This window comes from Phallusia mammillata, chromosome 6 (genome assembly GCF_965637545.1).
Source record: "Phallusia mammillata chromosome 6, kaPhaMamm4.hap1.1, whole genome shotgun sequence".
In the NCBI taxonomy this organism is placed as follows: domain Eukaryota; kingdom Metazoa; phylum Chordata; class Ascidiacea; order Phlebobranchia; family Ascidiidae; genus Phallusia; species Phallusia mammillata.
The window spans coordinates 10,903,138-10,921,769 of NC_137257.1; the positions used below are offsets into that span (position 1 = coordinate 10,903,138).

General features: G+C 36.1%; 3 protein-coding genes across 3 annotated transcripts; 1 reads left to right on the forward strand and 2 right to left on the reverse strand.

The window, feature by feature from the left end:
- Nucleotides 1–1,170: 1,170 nt before the first annotated feature.
- On the reverse strand, nucleotides 1,171–8,373 carry LOC145233829 (short transient receptor potential channel 4-like). Its single transcript, XM_080098610.1, has 14 exons — nucleotides 8,308–8,373; nucleotides 7,817–7,888; nucleotides 7,383–7,454; nucleotides 7,115–7,230; nucleotides 6,440–6,485; nucleotides 6,061–6,271; nucleotides 5,302–5,517; nucleotides 4,345–4,446; nucleotides 4,037–4,183; nucleotides 3,593–3,841; nucleotides 3,317–3,464; nucleotides 2,979–3,092; nucleotides 2,661–2,829; nucleotides 1,171–2,523 (listed from the first exon to the last, which is right to left on the reverse strand). The coding sequence occupies exons 2-14, from the start codon at nucleotides 7,849–7,851 to the stop codon at nucleotides 1,707–1,709; spliced, it is 2,442 nt and encodes an 813-aa protein (XP_079954736.1). The 5' UTR covers nucleotides 7,852–7,888; nucleotides 8,308–8,373; the 3' UTR covers nucleotides 1,171–1,706.
- Nucleotides 8,374–9,391: 1,018 nt separating this feature from the next.
- Nucleotides 9,392–12,960, reverse strand: LOC145234253 (uncharacterized). The gene is made up of 6 exons (XM_080099002.1): nucleotides 12,799–12,960; nucleotides 12,491–12,563; nucleotides 12,319–12,413; nucleotides 11,923–11,995; nucleotides 11,492–11,565; nucleotides 9,392–9,456 (listed from the first exon to the last, which is right to left on the reverse strand). The coding sequence occupies exons 1-6, from the start codon at nucleotides 12,815–12,817 to the stop codon at nucleotides 9,392–9,394; spliced, it is 399 nt and encodes a 132-aa protein (XP_079955128.1). The 5' UTR covers nucleotides 12,818–12,960.
- Nucleotides 12,961–16,882: 3,922 nt separating this feature from the next.
- Nucleotides 16,883–18,051, forward strand: LOC145234254 (xanthine dehydrogenase/oxidase-like). Its single transcript, XM_080099003.1, has 4 exons — nucleotides 16,883–16,927; nucleotides 17,010–17,198; nucleotides 17,252–17,419; nucleotides 18,037–18,051. The coding sequence occupies exons 1-4, from the start codon at nucleotides 16,883–16,885 to the stop codon at nucleotides 18,049–18,051; spliced, it is 417 nt and encodes a 138-aa protein (XP_079955129.1).
- The last annotated feature ends 581 nt before the right edge of the window (nucleotides 18,052–18,632 follow it).

Consider the following 18,632-nt stretch of genomic DNA (forward strand, 5'->3'; position numbering starts at 1 on the left):
TGCTGTTCTGTTCAGAAAGTGGAGTAAAAGTACACAAAATGAAAAATCTAGTGTAATCTTGGGACGCCAACATTTATCACCAAACCAGTTTTGAAGAAAATGTAACTTAGTTTCTTCACCTTGTTATTGATTTAAAGTTAGCATTTAACGTGCTAACTTTTATTAACCGTATTTTCTTACGTGCCATTTCTGAGGGTGACACTAAAACGCTGACTGGGCGGGACGGGCGGGATGGGCGGGAGATGGAGGGGCGTCGTGAAAACCGCAGAATATCGGGTTAAATTGCTGACGGTTAGTGCTATTAAGGTTGGGATAAGGTTTTATACTAGAAAATCATTAAAAATAATTCCCCTGGATACATTCCGCGACCGAGGGAAACATTCAGCGGCCGAGGGAGACTTCCCGCCCAAGCATTTTTTCTGAATGTCAGGAAACAGCTGAATAAGTTTTAGGCAGGAACATTTTTTGATTCATATACTATTACAAAATCTCAACCCAACCCTAATAGCACTAACTGTCAGCAATTTACCCGATATTTAGCGGTTTCCGCGACGTCCCGCCACCCATCTCCCGCTCGTCCCGCCCGTCCCGCCCGTCCCGCCCATTCAGCGTTTTAGTGTCACCCGGTTAGTGTTTCAGCAGTTTTAACGTCTGTTTTAAATGTATTAAGTTTTGTGGCTGTGGATAATATTATGTTATGTAAAGTTAGATTGTTTGGATTGTTTTGTAATTGTGACATTCTTGACTTTTATTTGGTTTAGGTGTTTAAAAATCCGTTTTAGATCACTGATCAATTAATAAAGTGCATCTGAAACCGACTCGCTTATTCTGCCAGTCAAGAGACTTTAAAAAATTAACATCAACATTTTGCTTCTGATGACAGCAATTGTTTTCTTAACAACAGATAAACTAGACTACAAAACAGCAGATAAACTGTATGACACTATATTGGATGAAACTGTATTGACAACGTACATGTACAAGTTATAGGCGCCGAGTAGGCGGTTGGGTTTGTAAAGCACGAAATTTGGAAAATTTGGTTAGTTTATAACAGTATCGTACGAAATATCGTAAAGTCTGAAGAATATTAGCAACAAAACGTGGCTTGAAACTGCAACTTGTTGTGGTTAGTGCCTTGTTTGTGACGTCAAACACACAATTGTCAGTGAATGTCAGCCATTGTTGTGTACAATGCAAATGTATTGTAAAATGTAAGGCAGCACTACGAAACTTTTTTAAAAAGTTGCTAAACCAATAAAAACGCTACAGCAACGTGTTGCAATTGCAAGCTAAAAACTATTTCATACATATCGTTTTTTGTTTTGGCGAAGGTTGCATTAATGCATTAATCCTCTGTTATAAAGTGTCCATATATAGAATTCTATGGAAAGTTTGTTGGGCTTTGAGTTCTTGTGCTTGTACGCATTTGTGACGTCACACAAAGTGACGTCATATTTTACGTCATCTTGCATTTTTGTAAAACTCGGTGCCTATGTAGTACAACAATACACTTAAATTTCACTATTTACATTTTTGTTTACATTTACATTCATTTGGGAGAAGAAGGTAATTCCTTTTGGGTAAACTTCAAATTGAGATCATATTTTTTATATTGCAAAACGACTCAACGTTACTTAAATTACGCCGATTCGCCATGATGTTGTTGAAGTAAGGTCACAACATTACAGAGTTGTACATTTTGTAAGTTATTTGGTGAGGTGTGTGTTGTATTTGTATCTTTCCAGTAGCATGCTGATAGCTTCCTTTCTAAGTTTCTCACCATAGGACGTCCCAACACCTTTCTTCGTTTCAGGTTGGTTGCATTTTCTTGAACACTTTAGCTTGCTGATCCATTTTGGTATGTTTGGGATTACATTCATCGGAGGAGGAAGTGAGTTCTCTTTGCGAATAAACCGAAGCCAAACTGCAGCTCTATGTAGCTTCCATTCGACCTCGGCGTTTGTGCTAGTTTCGTCATAACTTTGTGACATCATTGCGATGAGCATATTTATCATGACCAGGATAACAACGACATGATACAATGCAATAAGAGACCAAGCGACACCCTCTGTTATAAAGTGTCTTCCTGAAAGCGAGATGAGAGACAGATCAAACTGACCAAAGATTGCCCAGTACAGCGTACCAAACGACTCGCGGACGTTCGAAAATAGCACATTCTTGGTGCACTGCGCACCGCTAGTGGAGTTGTTAAGGGGGCAAAATAATTTCTTGGCTGCAGGTGTGCCGTAATACCAGTACAACTCGCTCAAGCTCAGCGCAAATGCTACAACAACTAGCCCAAATATGAACAAAAACTCAAGGATGTTTGTTATCATGCGAGCAAGAGATAATTGCAAGGGTCCAAGCCACCGAATTGTTCTGATCAGGTTAAGGACTCGAAGGCAGACAAATATGTATGCCCATGACAGGAGAGCCTCCGAAATCAGCTTTAATTCTGTAGGTTTCCATTCGTATCTCGGAACTTTGTTTAGGCCATTAGTGTGTTGGAAGTATTCGACAATCCTGTGTGAAAACAAGTTTATTGCACATCTAGAGCAGGAAATATACACACCATGCACACTTTTTGTTGAAAAAAACTTGATGTGTTATTTTGCAGCACACAAAAGAGAAAACAATCTTCGATGGAGTCTTGGTCCTACCTGAGGATAATACTTGCAGATAACAATATTAGTTGAACAAGGTCGTTGATGTTCCACCAGTCAGAGAAATACTTTTTAGCTCCGTGAAAGAACAGCTCACGAAATTCCTGCTTCCATTTTCCAATTACCCAAAACAGAATTAGCCAGTCAACTGCAGTCGGTGGTGATCCTATGATAAACACATGCAGCTATGCTTTAACTCTGAAGTTAACTTGCACTATTCCAAACAGCAATTCCATTAGTGACGTTTTTACTTATTTTGGAAAATGACCGACTTTTTTGCCGAATTTATGCTTTAGTAATTTGTGTCTTCCCTACCCAGGTAGTCGTTTTCCACGGATCTTGTGGCGACGCTAATGAAAACCAGGACAACAAACGATAAGTCCGACAAAAGATGACAAGCAAAAGCTATTGCTGGCTTTGTGATAATTTCTGCACAAAAGAATGAATTATTAAAACAATAAGTTTATGAAGCTTTGTCCTTATGAATAAAAAATGCTTTACTCAAAAAATCCTTGGATACCACATATTTTGCCATCATACAGTACTTTTTGTTGACTGTATTTTGTTCGGATTTGTTACTATTTGTGTTTGTTTTATTCTGATTGCACACATTTAAAGGAAGGGGGCAATGATTTAAATATTAAGTTACGTACTTCCCACTGTAGAGTATGGCGATATCAGATGATATAAAGATAGGATCGGGAAAAACACGCCAACAAGGAAATGCACAAAAATCCATTTCAACATGTTTCCTTGATGCATAAATTTTGCACCTTTGTAGTTCATGTAATCGATACATTGCTGTGGCACAAAACAATGTCGTTAAATTAGTTACTTATTTCTATTGCGTTACATATAAATAATCAAATCGATAAACGCGTAAAACCAATGCTTTTCGGCAATTAAATTTATGGTATTTTTATACGTACCTGGGAATTACTGTGTGTGACAAATTTCAACAACCTCATCTCCACCGATCGGTCAAATAGTTGAAGTCGTTGGTTTGACCGTCGGTTTGTGGAATTTCCATACATTTCTTGTTGTTCAATGTCATTAGAATGCTGCGGACTGAACCGCTTTACCACTCGTCCCAAATGACTAATATGTGTTGAGGTGTTGAGTGTGTTTCCTGTGGTTTCGCAATGAAACAAACGAAGAAGTCCATCTGATGATCGAACCTGACGTTTTCAGAAAAGATAAACAATTTCAAGCTTCCAGACAATTTTCTGACTAACGGAGACGCAACTGACTGACGACGCTGGTCGTCCAGTGTACAAAAAACGATTTATCACAAATTACATTCCGAAAACATAGAAAAATAACCAAAACACTTTTAAGTGTCGCTGTGTAAAATGGATAAATTAGCACGTTACTTCATCAAGTAGAGAACACATGTAGTTTTCTAGATTTTCTTCTAGCTTTATGTAGAAATCGCTATGTTGTGGTTCCATTTTAGCATACTCTTGGATTTCTTCAATCAAATCCATGCAGTATTCGAATGGGTCCAATCCATCGGGTCCCTACAAAGATAAAAATTAGCAATTGTATCAATCAATAACTTTTTTTTTTTTACTGGTGAACATTTTCTTTATAACAGCAACAAATTTTATAAGTTTAAAATCCGTTTTTGTGCAATACAAATAATAAATAAAACTTAAATTTTATGAGAATTTCAGCCTACCTCTGCAAGTGCTGTAATATAGGCGGGACTTGACTTTGCTTTACACATAATTTTGCGCTCGTTGGCGGATTCCCAAAAGACCTCATTTGCTATGGTCGCAGTCTGTGCACACATGTGTCAAACAAAATACACTTAAGTTTTAAACAAAGTTTAATGTGTTTTTTTTTCAACCGATTTCAGTTAAATTTCATGTAGTCGATTCGAAAACCTCATTGGATTTGTAATGTGCGCGTACATACATTGTTAGTTTCTTTGTTTTCTTGCACAACTTTTCTTTATCTTATTTATGAACTTTTATAAATAAGAAGAAGGTTTGTTGCATTATTTACACCAGGGGTGGGCAACCTGCGGCCCGCGGGCCGCATGCGGCCCTTCATTAAAGCTTGTGCGGCCCGCAGAGACGCTTGGATTTCAAGTACTGGCAAACGAGTCCAATTATTACATATTTTTGAGCTGATCTGCGATCTGGCAAAATGTGGCTAGAATCAAATACGAATTATACTTGTAGTTAAGCATATTTGGTAAGAAACAAAACAAAATCACTTTGTGTGGTGAACATGCATGTGCGGCCCTCGATCCAATTTTGACATTTATAATTGGCCCTACAGTAACAAAGGTTGCCCACCCCTGATTTACACAGTTGTATTTCCTACCAACATACGTACCAAAAGGGGCATAAATTTTAATTAATAAAATAAGTTTGACAAAGTTACTACACCATGTATGATACAACCGATTATTATGTAGAGATCCTAATCTTTGTAAAAGTAAAAATGTGATACCAATTAGTGTTTTTCGCTTTGGTTTTGTCATTTCGGACTAACTTTGTGTTTTGTTTTTGTTTTATTTTTTTTACTGACGTAATGTTTTTGGTAGCATTTTGAAACCAAGAAGTTGGTGTTTCAAAAAAATTGACGGCATTTTAATGAATCCATTTTATAAACCATATTCACATACCTCTAATATATAACCATACTCCTTGAGTAGTTTGATCATTGTGTAGTTCTGAGTATATGCAGCCAACACCATTGGCGTGAAACCAGGAAAGTAATAATCACTTGATTCCAACCGACTTGTGTGAGTTCCACGTTTGCGTTCATTCTCCAATATTACTCTTACACCATCAACATAATCTTGTTTGATCGCGTGAAATAGGCAGTTTCCTATTTCGATCTGTAAATTGCATACACATGAATTTTTTTTACATTTCTTATATATAAACCTATAGGTTATATAGGTTGGCGGTTGTAGTTATAACCTCCTTTTATGTTTTTGTGATTAACCAACTAAAATCAACCACGGAGCTTTTATCACTACGATGGTGCGAGTTTTGCAGCCGCACGATCTTGTTATCGCTGTTTTTTGTGGGTGGTACGTTGCAATTCATCGCTTTATAAGAAAGGTGTCTTGCAAGATATGCCATTATCCTGATGAAGGCGTCTTGCATAGGACGTCGAAACGTCGATTATTTGCAATAAAACTGCTGGATGGCCAGTACTGCACAGGGTGATACATTATGCCTGCCAGCAATTGCTGATTTAGTAAATCACCTGATTTCTCCAGCACACGTTATTTAAAATAAAGGACCAGCCAGCCCAATAATATGTTATTAAACAGGCAATTTCGTTAAAAATGAACCACAAATGTATTCCACCAGTGAAACCATTTCAAGTCAGGAATGTAATAAAATAATCAAGTCCAAAAATTCATACAAACCCCCATTTTCAGAAGAAGTTCACAAGTTGCCTTTGATCGGTTATTGATAGCAATTCTAAGAGCAGTGCGACCATCATCGTCTGTGCAATTGATATCAGGTATTTCCATCCGTTTTTCATTGAAAACGAAATACCACCCAGATGCGCTATTCTCTCCTTCTACTGCCTGAAGTTGATTCGCTTTGACAATTGTGATAAATGCTGCGTTCAATCTTGAAAAACAATACTTTTCTGTTCACATCATGATGCTAGTTAAGGCCCTTATTAATTTTAAAAGGCCGTTTTTCTTTTTTTGGTAATGGTCTTAACTGGGCAAGATTTGACAGTGATTGACAATATATTAAATTATTTAATGAAAACTAAAAATATTTTTATTGTACTTTTCATTCCGACTTGAAGGTTTCTGTTGTTCAGGTGCAGTGATAACTGAAATACAAAAAATATTATATTGTTTTACTTATATACTCGCGAAATAAAGAGTTCCTTGTCAAACATGCAAAAACTCCTAAAAGAAGTACTAAATCCCCTCAAGTGATTCGCCAAACAATACAAGAGAAACAATATCGAAATTAGACGAAAAATATCGTTCGTAACTAAAGCGGTTTCAAATTTGAAAATAGTTCAATCTACAAAAGCAAAAACCACACAAGGTTTTGCCAAATTTCTATAATTAACTAGATCCTCGTAGTAGAGTTGTAAACGGGCCGGAAATTGGAGCCCAAACCAGCCCCAACCCGAATCTTTATGAGAAACCAGTTTGGGTCCGAAAGTTTGATTGACATTAAAGCCTCATGAAAGACCAAGACAACAAACACAAACAATGTGTTTTAGACTACTGCTCTTAAACAATGTGTTTTAGGGCTGGTCGACATTAGGTCAGGTCCAGCAACTGGCTACTTCGATAGTAATATTTGTTAAAAAAAAATCTGACACAGAGTGTAAAGTCGGGCCTGAATCATAGCATTTTTTTAAGTACCAACCCGACCCGAATCTGAACCCGGTCCGACTTACGACTTTGTCTCGTATTCATATTGATGTGTTTGAAAAAACAATACCCCCTGAGAATCCGTCTTGATTTCCATATATATCGTACATTTGTTGCTTTGTCGCTTGTTTGCGTTGTCCGGGTAATAATTGAATTAGTTGTCGCAAACCAGCAGGAATTCTAGATCTGTCAAATAAAAAAAAACATTGGTTAAAACGTTCGTCATGACTTGTAATTGCAAATGGTTGAAAGCAATTAAAATTAAAATTTATTATCTGATCCTAGCTGAAAAAAGGTGTTATGTGCTGTTAATTTATGTCAAATTTATTGAAACTTACCTTTTTCCCTCGTTATGATGTGGCGCTGACATTCTGTACATTTGAAATGAATCATCTTTGGGATTTGTCAAACTAAAAGAGTAAAAATAGTAAAAAATATAGTTGGGTAGTTAAAGGAAGATTTTTTGCGAGTAGGGTGCTAAAATGCTAAAGAAAAACGTTGGTTATACTAGCAATACGACAGACAACTTAAAACACTATTAAAATAAACGCAAGGCGCCTTTGAGAAAGCAAAATACAAATGCGATTATTCTGTGTTATTGCAACTACACGATTTAAAAAATATAGTTCCTGGTAACAAATCTTACAAAATATGTTTTTTAACTTTATTTTTCAATATTCTGAAGTAGTGTTAAGGCAAGAATACTTTATTCTTTAAGAAAGAAAGTTACAAGCCTTGACTTAGGTTAGAAGGTTTTTAACCTACTTCATACCTTTCATCCGAAATATAATGCTGTTGGGATCTCATGTACGGGAAAGAAGGCTCATCGTTTGGATTTATAGGGCTGCAGTTAGAAGAATAAAAAAATCGGCATTAAAAAATCGCTTATATTCAGAGGTCAAAAAAGTAATGACATAGAAGACCGGTCTACTTTATTAAAAAATTTATTGTATGTTTAACTTTAGGCAACTGCAAATTCAGTCTGGTGCGGTATAGGTATTAGTATAAAAAGAATCAACAACTATTAAAAATCCGGTAAAGGCGCTTTTAAATAGGCAAAATACATGTTGCGATTATTCTGTAATATTGCAACTACACGATTTATAAATAGTTTTCCGTAACAGATCCTCCAAAATATGTTGGGTTTTTTCAACTTTGTCTTTCAATATTCTGAAGTAGCGTTTTAGGCAATAATACTTTAGTCTTTGAGAAAGAAAATTGCTAGCCTTGACTCAGTTTAGATCGTTTTAACCTACTTTATACCTTTCATCCGAAATATAATGCTGTTGGGATCTCGTGTACGGTGCATAATGTTCGTCGTTTGGACTTATAGGGCTGCGGTTAAGAGAAAAAAAATCGGCGTTAAAAACGCTTATGAAACCTGTAAAGGCGCTTTCAAAAAGCAAATACATGTTGCGATTATTCTGTTTTATTGCAACTATGCGATTTATACATAGTTTCCCGTAACAAATCTTACAAGGTATATTATTTAACTTCATCTTTCTATATTCTTAAGTAGTGTTTTAGGCAAGAATACTTTACACTTTGAGAAAGAAAATTGCTAGCGTTGACTCAGTTTAGATCGTTTTTAACCTACTTTATACCTTTCATCCGAAATATAATGCTGTTGGGATCTCGTGTACGGTGCATAATGTTCATCCTTTGGATTTGTAGGGCTGCGGTTAAGAGAAAAAAAATCGGCGTTGAAAAAGCTTATATTTAAAGGTCAAAGAAGTAATTACACAGAAGACCGGTCTACTTTATTACAAATTCTATTGTCTGTTTAACTTTGGTCAACCGCATATTCGTTCAGGTATTAATATAAAAAGTTGTAAAACTCTGACACATTAAAACGTGAAGAAAATTCAGTGTGAAAAACCACTAAATCTGTCGCTATGTTTTATTTGTTTTATCAAAACAAATGCATTTCGCTATAAAAAGCATCATCAGTGTCTAAAAACAAAATAAAAAGCGGGATAAGAGCAAAAAATGCAAAAAACACACACCACCAGACCAACCGCAAAAAGCCTTTCCTCTGTCTTACAGGACTGCAAATGCAGACCGGCAGGTATGGCGTTGATATCAGAGTTAAAGCTGCACAATTACACATTTGTGTCAGTTCTTATAAGAATATTAAAAAATAATTCGTAAAAAAGGAAAGTGGTAGGGATTAAACCTATTCAGTCAACATCCCAACACGACTAAAAGGTATTCAAGTAAAGATAAATTTCTCAACACGACTAAAAGGTATTCAAGTAATATTTCTCTTTGAAAAGAAATTTCTTTAATCTATCTCATGCCAACTAGTGATAGTGCTATAATTAAATTGTCCATTTCCGAAACTACCTTACGTTTTTCCTGTTATGGTTTCTCCTTCGGCTGTACCACTTTCTCTTAAAGCTTGAACGATTTCTTAAAATACAATAAAGTGGGCATTAAACTGTTATGTCAAAATAAACTAATTTTGGGACTCCAGTACATTAAATCCTATAAATCAATCTGTTCAAACAAAAAAATTGATTAAACGCAGCTAATTATTTTTTTTAAATATATAGTATTTTTAAAGTAGTTGTGGTTAACTAAAAAAATTAAGCCGGTTAAATTTGTTCATACATAACATACAAACTAGAAAAGTGGCTTTATGATATACTTCAATTTTATATATTCTATACGATATTTACTATACTATACACAATTGTATCTACATGTATGATTGTTTTTGCAAGCAAAAACGAATTGGTCTCCACACGCGTGTTTATGCAGATTTACGGTAAACCTATGTTGCGGTTATTTTTAGATTCTTAAGGACAAATTTTTCACAAAGCATTAACTTAACTTTAAAAGTCTTTGTCCGTATTCTTTTTGCATCATTATTGTCATATAATTACAAACAAAAACGGTGAAAAAAGAAGGGGGAAATACTTTCAATTTAATCTCTTGCTTTGACCTTGATATTGTCGTTCAAGTTCAGTTTTTAAACACATATTTTCCTAGAAAGCCTTAACTGTTATATTAGACACTATATAAAAAAGGTCGTTTGCTACAAAGATATACAAAACAACTTGTTTATCACTTAACTTTGTTTCGCAAAAACGACCGCTTAATGACCTTTTGACACTGTTTTTAACAGCATGCAGTCCTTAGTGTTTAACAATACCGTTCAGCCTAATTTATACATCACTTAAGTACTGATTCTTGAATTGATTTGTCAAAAATAAAGAAGATACGTTATGACGAAAAATTCTTAACTGTGTTGTAATGCCTACAAGTTGACCATTAGTGACCCGTGGTTATGCGACGGCCAAGCTGACAACGAGAATTTAAAGACCATTTATCGCGGCGTTTAAAAAAGTTGAAGTTTATTTTTTCATATTTATGTTGATCAACGACGTTTTGCCTGACATAAACGAAACCGAAGTACGTTTATCGAGTTTAAATTACGTCTTAGGTGTAAAAACTTCGCCAAAACTGAAAATGCGCGTGATAACTCAATAAAACGACACAGCATTGCTGCACAAAAAAACAGCTGATTTCTAATCACCCAAACGACTGTCTCGTAAAACGTCTGCCCGGACATCAAGCTTAGCACTCCCGCTCTGCCGCCTTAATCATAAACCAGTGAATTCCTCCCTTGGGACTTATATCTGACTGATATCGTACACATATTATGGGTTGTAAAGGTAACTGGCAAAATTTTAAATACTAAACGAATACTCTGCTTAAACAATTGTTATTTTTTTAAATATTTCTGCACCATAGGGCTTGTATTTCTGCCTTAAAACTAAAACGTATTATTTCGGGGTTTAAAGGGTGAAAAATGGGTGAATCCGAAAAAAAGATACAAAATTCTTTAAAAAACCTTACATTGCACCAAACAACAAAGCAAGAAACTCCAAGACGCTGTACTATAGTCAGTACAGCCGTTTTAAAAAAATACGTTTTGGGGGCCTGTGGGTGAACCGCTGGGCCAATCGGGGTCAAACTTCAGGAGGACCAAATTTGGATTATTAACTAACATCTTTGTAAATTTTAATAAATTTAAAGCACTCTTTCTTGACCAAACGCGTCTCACAAGCCAGCGTTACTAAAACCGATTATTTCGGGGTTTAAAGGGTGAAAATGGGTGAATCCGAAAAAAAGATACAAAATTCTTTAAAAAAACTTACATTGCACCAAACAACAAAGCAAGAAACTCCAAGACGCTGTACTTTAGTCAGTACAGCCGTTTTAAAAAATTTACGTTTTGGGGGTCTGTGGGTGAAGCGCTGGGTCAATCAAGGTCAAACTTCAGGAGGATCAAAATTGGATTATTATCTAACATCACTGTAAATTTGAATAAATTTAAAGCACTGTTTCGTGACCAAACGCGTCTCACAAGCCAGCGTTAGACAGAAAAAAGAAAAAAGAAAAAAGAAGGGGACCCATAATAACAACTTGTAATATTTACCGTCATAATTTATTTCATGGTCCGCACTTTCTTGAGGTTTGTGTGTTTCGTCACTTCCAGTAAGTTTTTGTGCCCTAAATGCACATAGTGTCAATTCAGGTCTGACCACATATTTAGTAAAAAAGTTTTTTCAGGACACCATTGAAGGCCGTGTACAAAATTAACTTGTTACTTTTAGTGTGAAAAAGTACTAAAACCAATCTTAAACAACTTAAACGTCTATTGGTTTTACTGTTTTTTATCTGAAAAAGGGGGATATTCACCGTCAGTTTAATCGTGCAGCTTAAAGCGTGCTTCGACCTATAGGTCGTTTTATTATACTAGTGGCACTCTATGTATACAAGAACATTGCAGACAAAAATGCTTCAAATTTAGCGACAATTGTAAGGTGTTTGTTATTTTGCATTCGTTTTGAAATGTGCGTGACTTACATCAGTTCGCTTAGCCTTTTGTCATCAGCAGAAGTTCCAGCCACAGGGCTCTCATCTTTAAAAGGGGTTTGTTCTGAGAAATGCAAAACAAAAACCATTTTTCAAAAGCTTAATAATGTGTTAGTTTTTTATGGTCAAAACCCAACGAGCGAAAGTAATGTCATGACTCACGAGTCAGAGTATCCGGAAAACGTCTGCGCATGCGCGGCCTACAACAGAAAGTCACGTAACCTAGTTTTCGCTGTTGGTGAAGGTATCAAATTTCCTTTAGCGTAACATTTAAAGCGGACCAGTCAGTTGGGTGCACGGTAAAAACAACACTAAACCTTTAAACTCCACATAATTTTTCCTAGATTACTTTTTCAGTTATAAACGGTTTATATGAACACAACTAACCTTTAGTTTCATCGTTTTCTTTTTTGATTATCTTTTCCTGTTCAGAACCATTCAAACTATCAGTATCTTTTTCTTGGTCCTCGACAGAAGGTATACTACGTTTAAATGTTTAAAATATGAATGAAATGCATGTAACTTTGCAACACTGAAAAGGACATTCATACAAACTTACTCTTTGAATCTGACGGTTTTTGCGTTAGTCATGTCGTTCATCTGAATCTCTTCCGCTGGTTTAGACGACGCCTCTGTTTAAACAATTCTGTATTAGTCGCGTAATGTTATTGAATGAACTGTTCTCTAAATTGAAGTTTGGGTTCCAAATGATATAAACATGTGTGCAGCCTACAGGCTTTACATAATCCTAAACCATTTACACGTTCTTTTTTCAGACAATATGCCAGAAACTGAGTATAAGTTAACATCAAAACATTAAGCATCCTATAGCAATAATATATAATGTAAAAAATCGTACTTATTTACCGTTTGTGGTTTTATCCATAGTTCCCTGTTGCAAATATCTTCATGTGTTACTTACTTCCAGTTCTAAACCACAATCACACGCAAATCACAAGTAAACCGCCTCTTACTACAGTTTCGGCCTCAACAAAACTGTCGCCAGTATTGAGAAACAACCTCGTGTTGTTTGCGTGCTCGGGTAAAAGTGCAGTCAAGCGTGAATCTTTTATAGTGCGAGGATCAGTTTTGATCCGGCGGCTGTAGCATTATTTCCAAGTTTTACCAAATCGTTCGTTCGCGTGTAAACTGCCCTGCTCGCGGGCTATAACTTGAGGTGATTTAAAGTTCTTTCAACCTCAAGTTGTAAGAAACCATTTTGAACAAATGACGGGGTTTTAATACACGTTTAACCAACATGTATGTCCCCGGACTAAGCTAGAAAAAGATACTGCGATTAATGTACCATTAGTTGTTGCACAGGTAAAAGTGCAGTCAAGCGTAAATCTTTAACAGTGTGAGTATCAGCTTTGATCCGGCGGCTATAGCAATACTTCCAAGTTTTAACAAATCGTTCGATCGATCGCGGGCTTTAACTTAAGGTGATTTAAAGTGCTTTAAACCTCAAGTTGTATGAGAAATATTGTTTAACTGACATAAATATCTCTGGACTAAGCTATAAAAAAACGTACTGCGATTAATTCACCATTAGCCTAGTTGTTGCACACAGAGTGTCAAACTTATTTACAAACTCTAAAAGCATGGAGTCAATGCATGATAAGCTGCAGACAGTGTACATTGTTTCGACCTATAAGGTCTCATCAGTGCAAGTGGCACTCCAGTTTGTTGGGAGCGCTGGAGTGCCGAAAAGGGCTAAATTAGCCTATGTTTAATCATACACGCTCACTAGCGTATTTAGGGGGGGGGGACAGTGTGCCATGCAAGGTGGCGCATTTTCACCCGCAAGGTGGCGCATTTTCACCCGCAAGGTGGCGCAAAATATTTTGTAATAATGCCTCCCCCCCCTAAAAACGATCCTAGATACGCCACTGTACACGCTAGTTTACAAAGTTCAGCTTTTTTCTTTTTCATATTGATCAAAATTATTTTTGTCACCTTCTCATTTAACACGTCACCTCACGGTTTGTTGTCACCCGAAAAGTGTTTGATGGTTTGTGGAAGCTCAACCGAAACAGCCATTGACGAATCACTTCCTGCAAGAAAAATACCGCATCGTCAGATATTGATGTAATGTGGGTTGACATTTACAGCCAAAGTTGGGACCAATATAGGCAAAGTAATCACGTGTTGAGGCACAACAAAAACTTCACGTATGTCCATGTTTTTACTAGTGTCTTGGTAGTTACATGTGGTGACTAGTATAATTTTTCGCTCGATAGCTTGCCTTTTGTAATGGAAGTGATTATTGTAATGAAACAACAGTTTCACTTCAGGGAAATGGATCACTCGCCCTCATAAGTGACTGCATTAGGTCTTTAAGAAACCCAAAGAACACATACTTTTGGCGATTAATGCAGTGGTTGTATCTTATAACTGGGGGGTGCATTTAGAAAGGTGGTAATTGTTCGAAACTAGGTGCAATGTACCCTGCGTTGTGTTCTGGTAGCACGTTTGGAATTGTAACATTTATTTTGCTTCGATTCACAATCAGCTTGGATTGAGTGTTGTGCAGATACCATCACGAAAAACAATAAACAGTTTTTTACAAACAGTTTATAATAAATGTATTTAACACAGTTGCTATTTATCACGAACCGATAACTCTACATAAAAAAAATTCTGTTCAGTTCTTCAGCGCTTCTTAACTCATGTGTTCGCGCGCACTCTTGATTTTTTTTTAGTTTTGATTGTGATGTAACAAATTCCAATTGTATTATCCTAAGAGCTTTAATCCTTTAAAACTTTAGGTGAAACTGATTCTTCACGTTTTTGTAAAAATAATTTCTGATTTCTGGAAATTACCTATTTTTCGATGTAAACCAGTGCTCTTCAACCTTTTTAGTGGCACGGAACCCTCAAGGTGTTTTGTCAAACTTTGCGGAACCCCCCATAAAATAATTTTAATGCAATACAAGTATCAAAGAAAAAACATACATTTTACTTAACACACCCCAAGCGTAAAAGTTGACTTCAATTAAACGATTCACTGAAACGCATTGCCATGTTGCTTGGATCAGTCGTTTCTACAATCTTTCAACTTAGCCAAAGTGTATCAAGACTGTGTATATTGCGTCACAATTGATCAATGGTGTAACCAAGGTTAACTAGATCGTACAGGTGAGCATTGCTGTTCACAACAATGACATTATAAATCATTCTTGTTTCAATTGCTACACCAAACCGCTGTGAACCCCTGTGCGACTCTTAAAGTTAACGGCACCCCTGTAAGGGTTGTATGGAACCCTAGGGTTCCGGGGAACCCCGGTTGAAGAGCACTGATGTAAACTCAAGCTTTAGTTTGAATACATATGCTCAGATTTATACAATGCAATAAGTTAGTGCCAAAATTACGTAACATTGCAAAAAGCTATTGTGTCGATTTAAAATAAACTGTTTTGGAAGCAATATCCTGGAATGTTGTGTAGCGCACCAACATTTGTAATAATACATATCTTTCAGTCAGAGTGTTTTGGGATTTCGTGACATACGAATACGAATAAAATGAAAGTTAAGGGTAACATGAGCCATAACCACAACTTTAATGATTGGCTACACAACTAAAAAGCTGATTGTCACTTTGAGTTTTGACGGTGAATGTAGTATTACCACATCGTGTTGGGTACCTCTGTGTTTGTAAAGTGTATATGCTGGACGGGTAATCTCATTGTCTTAAAAAACTTTGAAACGGGTAAACATTGAGAACCACTGTTAAATATTTTTTTAAATTTGACTGTCTTTTTGAAAACAAACAGACGATACACCAGCGAACATATGCTTCATTTTAGTTGCACAAACAAACTGTATTTGTTTGTTTTTGTTTTTTTTTGTACAAAATTTGTTTGTCGGTAAATATAATTGACCACTATACCCGAATCGACCAAGGCAACTTGTTGTCCGCATCAGTGTTGTGAAATTAATGCTGTCAAGCAAACCGTATTAGTAATCCGAATTCATAGACAACTACAAACAATAAAAACAATGTGCAACATGTTTGGTAAATTGGTCTCCACATGTCATTCTAATGCTCTCGGATGTTGCGGAAATAAAAGGCAGAAGAACTTACGAAAAGTTCCGAATCTTTCCGAGAATTACACACTATACGGTCAAAGCCTGACAAGAAAAGAAGCATACCTTTAAAACACAAAAAAAACAAGTGCTATTGTCGACTGTGGTTCCAAGCCAAAGCTTCTTAACTCACCGACTCGAAGCCACACAAAAAATTGTGATTGACAAACAATGTAATATAAGCAAAGAACGTTGTCTTTAGATGGAAGAAACGTGGAATATCCTGTGTTCCAACCAAATTTGCTGTCGGAGTTTTGCTGCCGGGCGGTGGCGCTCGTGAACGTTTACACTGACGGTTCAGTTTCTTTAACTCACGGAGGAACCGAGATGGGCCAGGGATTGCACACAAAGATGGTATAGGTTGGATATTTTGTCATAGTACTTTGGTGTACATACATGGACAGTAAGAACGAAAAGGTCCTAAAATTTTAGTTTTTTAATGTCTGTTACAAAAACAATTAATGTTTATTTTCGAATTCAGATCGCCGGTCGCTGTCTTGAGATTCCAGTTAATCTCACACACATCTCAGAAACAAGTACCAACACAGTTCCAAGCACCATTGCAACATCAGTTCAGACATTTATGGCGGGGCTGTGAAAGTAATACTGGAAGTTAACGTGTGTAAAATTCATTTAGCTGCAGAAATCTTAACATGAACGTTTATTGTAGGCAGGAATATCCAACTTTGAAATGGAAAGATTTTGTTTTAAAGGCATTTATGAATCGTATAAGCCTTTCTTCTGCAGGATATTACAAATAAAATTAACATGATGTTAACTAAGAAAGAGGAAAATTTATTTTTGATTTTGTTCTGGTTTTGACTGCTTGACCGGTGATCACGTGGAGCTTCAAACTGACATCGTAATGGACGTCGGGAGAAGTCTTAACCCTGCTATCGATATTGGACAGGTTATGAGCTTGTTGCATTTTTTAATGCAATAGTATTGAAATAAAACAAGGTTCAATTGAGTATTAGGTTTTATTCTTGCAGATTGGAGGTGGATTTGTTCAAGGTTACGGAATGTTTACGATGAAGAAGCCCTTGCACACCCCTAGCGGTCAACTTTTAACAGTTGGTCCGGGTGCTTACAAGATTCCCGGTTTCGGTGATTGTCCTCGCCAGTTTAATGTTCACTTGCTGCGAAATTCGGAGAACGACAAAGCTATTTATTCATTCAAGGTTCAAAAAACATTTGCACTTTTTACTTGAAACGTTTCATATTTTTTTTAAAGGGAATTGGGGAACCGCCGTTCTTCTTGTCTGCTTCCGTACTCGTTGCTATTAAGTCGGCTGTCGGAAGTGCGCGAACTGAATCGGGGATATTTGGACCATTCCGAATGGACGCACCAGCCACAGCAGAACGTATTCGAATCGCATGCGGAGACAAATTTGTTAAACAGGTAAGCGTAGAACATCAAATAACATTGACTTTTGGTTTAGTCCACCGTGGTAAAAAAAATTCGGACCAAAGATTTTTTGGTTGTGTTGATCTGTAGTGTTACTGTTTTAGTCAACCTTAACTCTTACTTTTGATAAATTACAAGAAATATGAACTTGTTTTAGGTGCATTTAGCATAAATATCATTCAGGCGAAAATGAAGAAAAGAAATTGACTTCTTGGTCGGTTAGAGCTTGAACATCATTAATAAATGAGCAAATACTTTCAATACAGATCTTTTATATTGCAGCAAATAAGAATTTATTTTTAATTATAAGTCGTTTACCTTTTGTCACTTTCCGATAATAATTAAAATCATCAAATTGTTTTTCCCTGTAAATTTTGTATCATCAAATCCATATTGTTTGTTTATCAAAGTAGCGATTTCTTATGTTAGCATCAATAAGTTCTTCTATGTTTGCTACTCTTAATCTTCAAAGATTTTTTATGTTGTTTGCTTTTTTCAAACAAATCAGATTTGATTATCCAATTTGTTATGGTGTTGTATGGCTGTGTCAGCTTTGCGTATTTTGTTTTGACCTATTTTTAACGCTAACCTAACCTTTTTGATATTTACAGTGTGTCGAAGGCTAAAGCAAAAGTTTAACGCTAAGAATATAAGCTTACTGTAAAAATGTTTTTAACTTACCAACGTTTTTAGTTGTTTGTAAATAAAATATTGTAAATGGCTGCGTATTTATTACTGGTCAATGCGGTACGAAGTTGTATAAAATTGTTTTGTTCTTTGGAAAAAAACAGATCTTTTAGTTATATATATATATATATATAAGCCTTTTCTAAAATTTGGAGATTGCCCCATATGCGAGGTCAAAAGCGTCCGGTGACTTGTATTTATTTGTCGCGTAAACAAAGAAAAGTGTATGATTCGAAAATGCATTTTAAAATAAAAACATTAAAAAGTAACTGATATATTCTAAAGATTTATAAATGTTCTAAAGTTGGATTCTAAAGACACCCAACGTAATCAATGCATTCAACCAGCATGCGCCATACGGATGCGGCAAAAAGCCACGGCAAGGGTTGGTGTGGATTGACAAAGTCTTTAATCTAACAATATAATGATGCTACTAATTGCGTCATAAGGAAATCTCCAAATCTAGATGATTTATTAACTATGTCGCAAAATGCTTGACTGTTGAGTAAAACAACATATT

Coding starts and splice junctions, on each gene's coding strand:
- LOC145234254 (XM_080099003.1), top strand. CDS start 16,883: ATGGACGTCGGGAGAAGTCTTAACCCTGCTATCGATATTGGACAG. Junction 16,928..17,009: donor CTGCTATCGATATTGGACAG/GTTATGAGCTTG, acceptor TTATTCTTGCAG/ATTGGAGGTGGATTTGTTCA. Junction 17,199..17,251: donor AAGCTATTTATTCATTCAAG/GTTCAAAAAACA, acceptor TTTTTTTTAAAG/GGAATTGGGGAACCGCCGTT.
- LOC145233829 (XM_080098610.1), bottom strand. CDS start 7,851: ATGAGATCCCAACAGCATTATATTTCGGATGAAAG. Junction 7,455..7,816: donor CATTATATTTCGGATGAAAG/GTATGAAGTAGG, acceptor TTACTCTTTTAG/TTTGACAAATCCCAAAGATG. Junction 6,486..7,114: donor TCAAGACGGATTCTCAGGGG/GTATTGTTTTTT, acceptor TTTGTATTTCAG/TTATCACTGCACCTGAACAA.
- LOC145234253 (XM_080099002.1), bottom strand. Junction 12,414..12,490: donor AAAACCGTCAGATTCAAAGA/GTAAGTTTGTAT, acceptor ATTTAAACGTAG/TATACCTTCTGTCGAGGACC. Junction 11,566..11,922: donor AAAAGGCTAAGCGAACTGAT/GTAAGTCACGCA, acceptor ATGTGCATTTAG/GGCACAAAAACTTACTGGAA.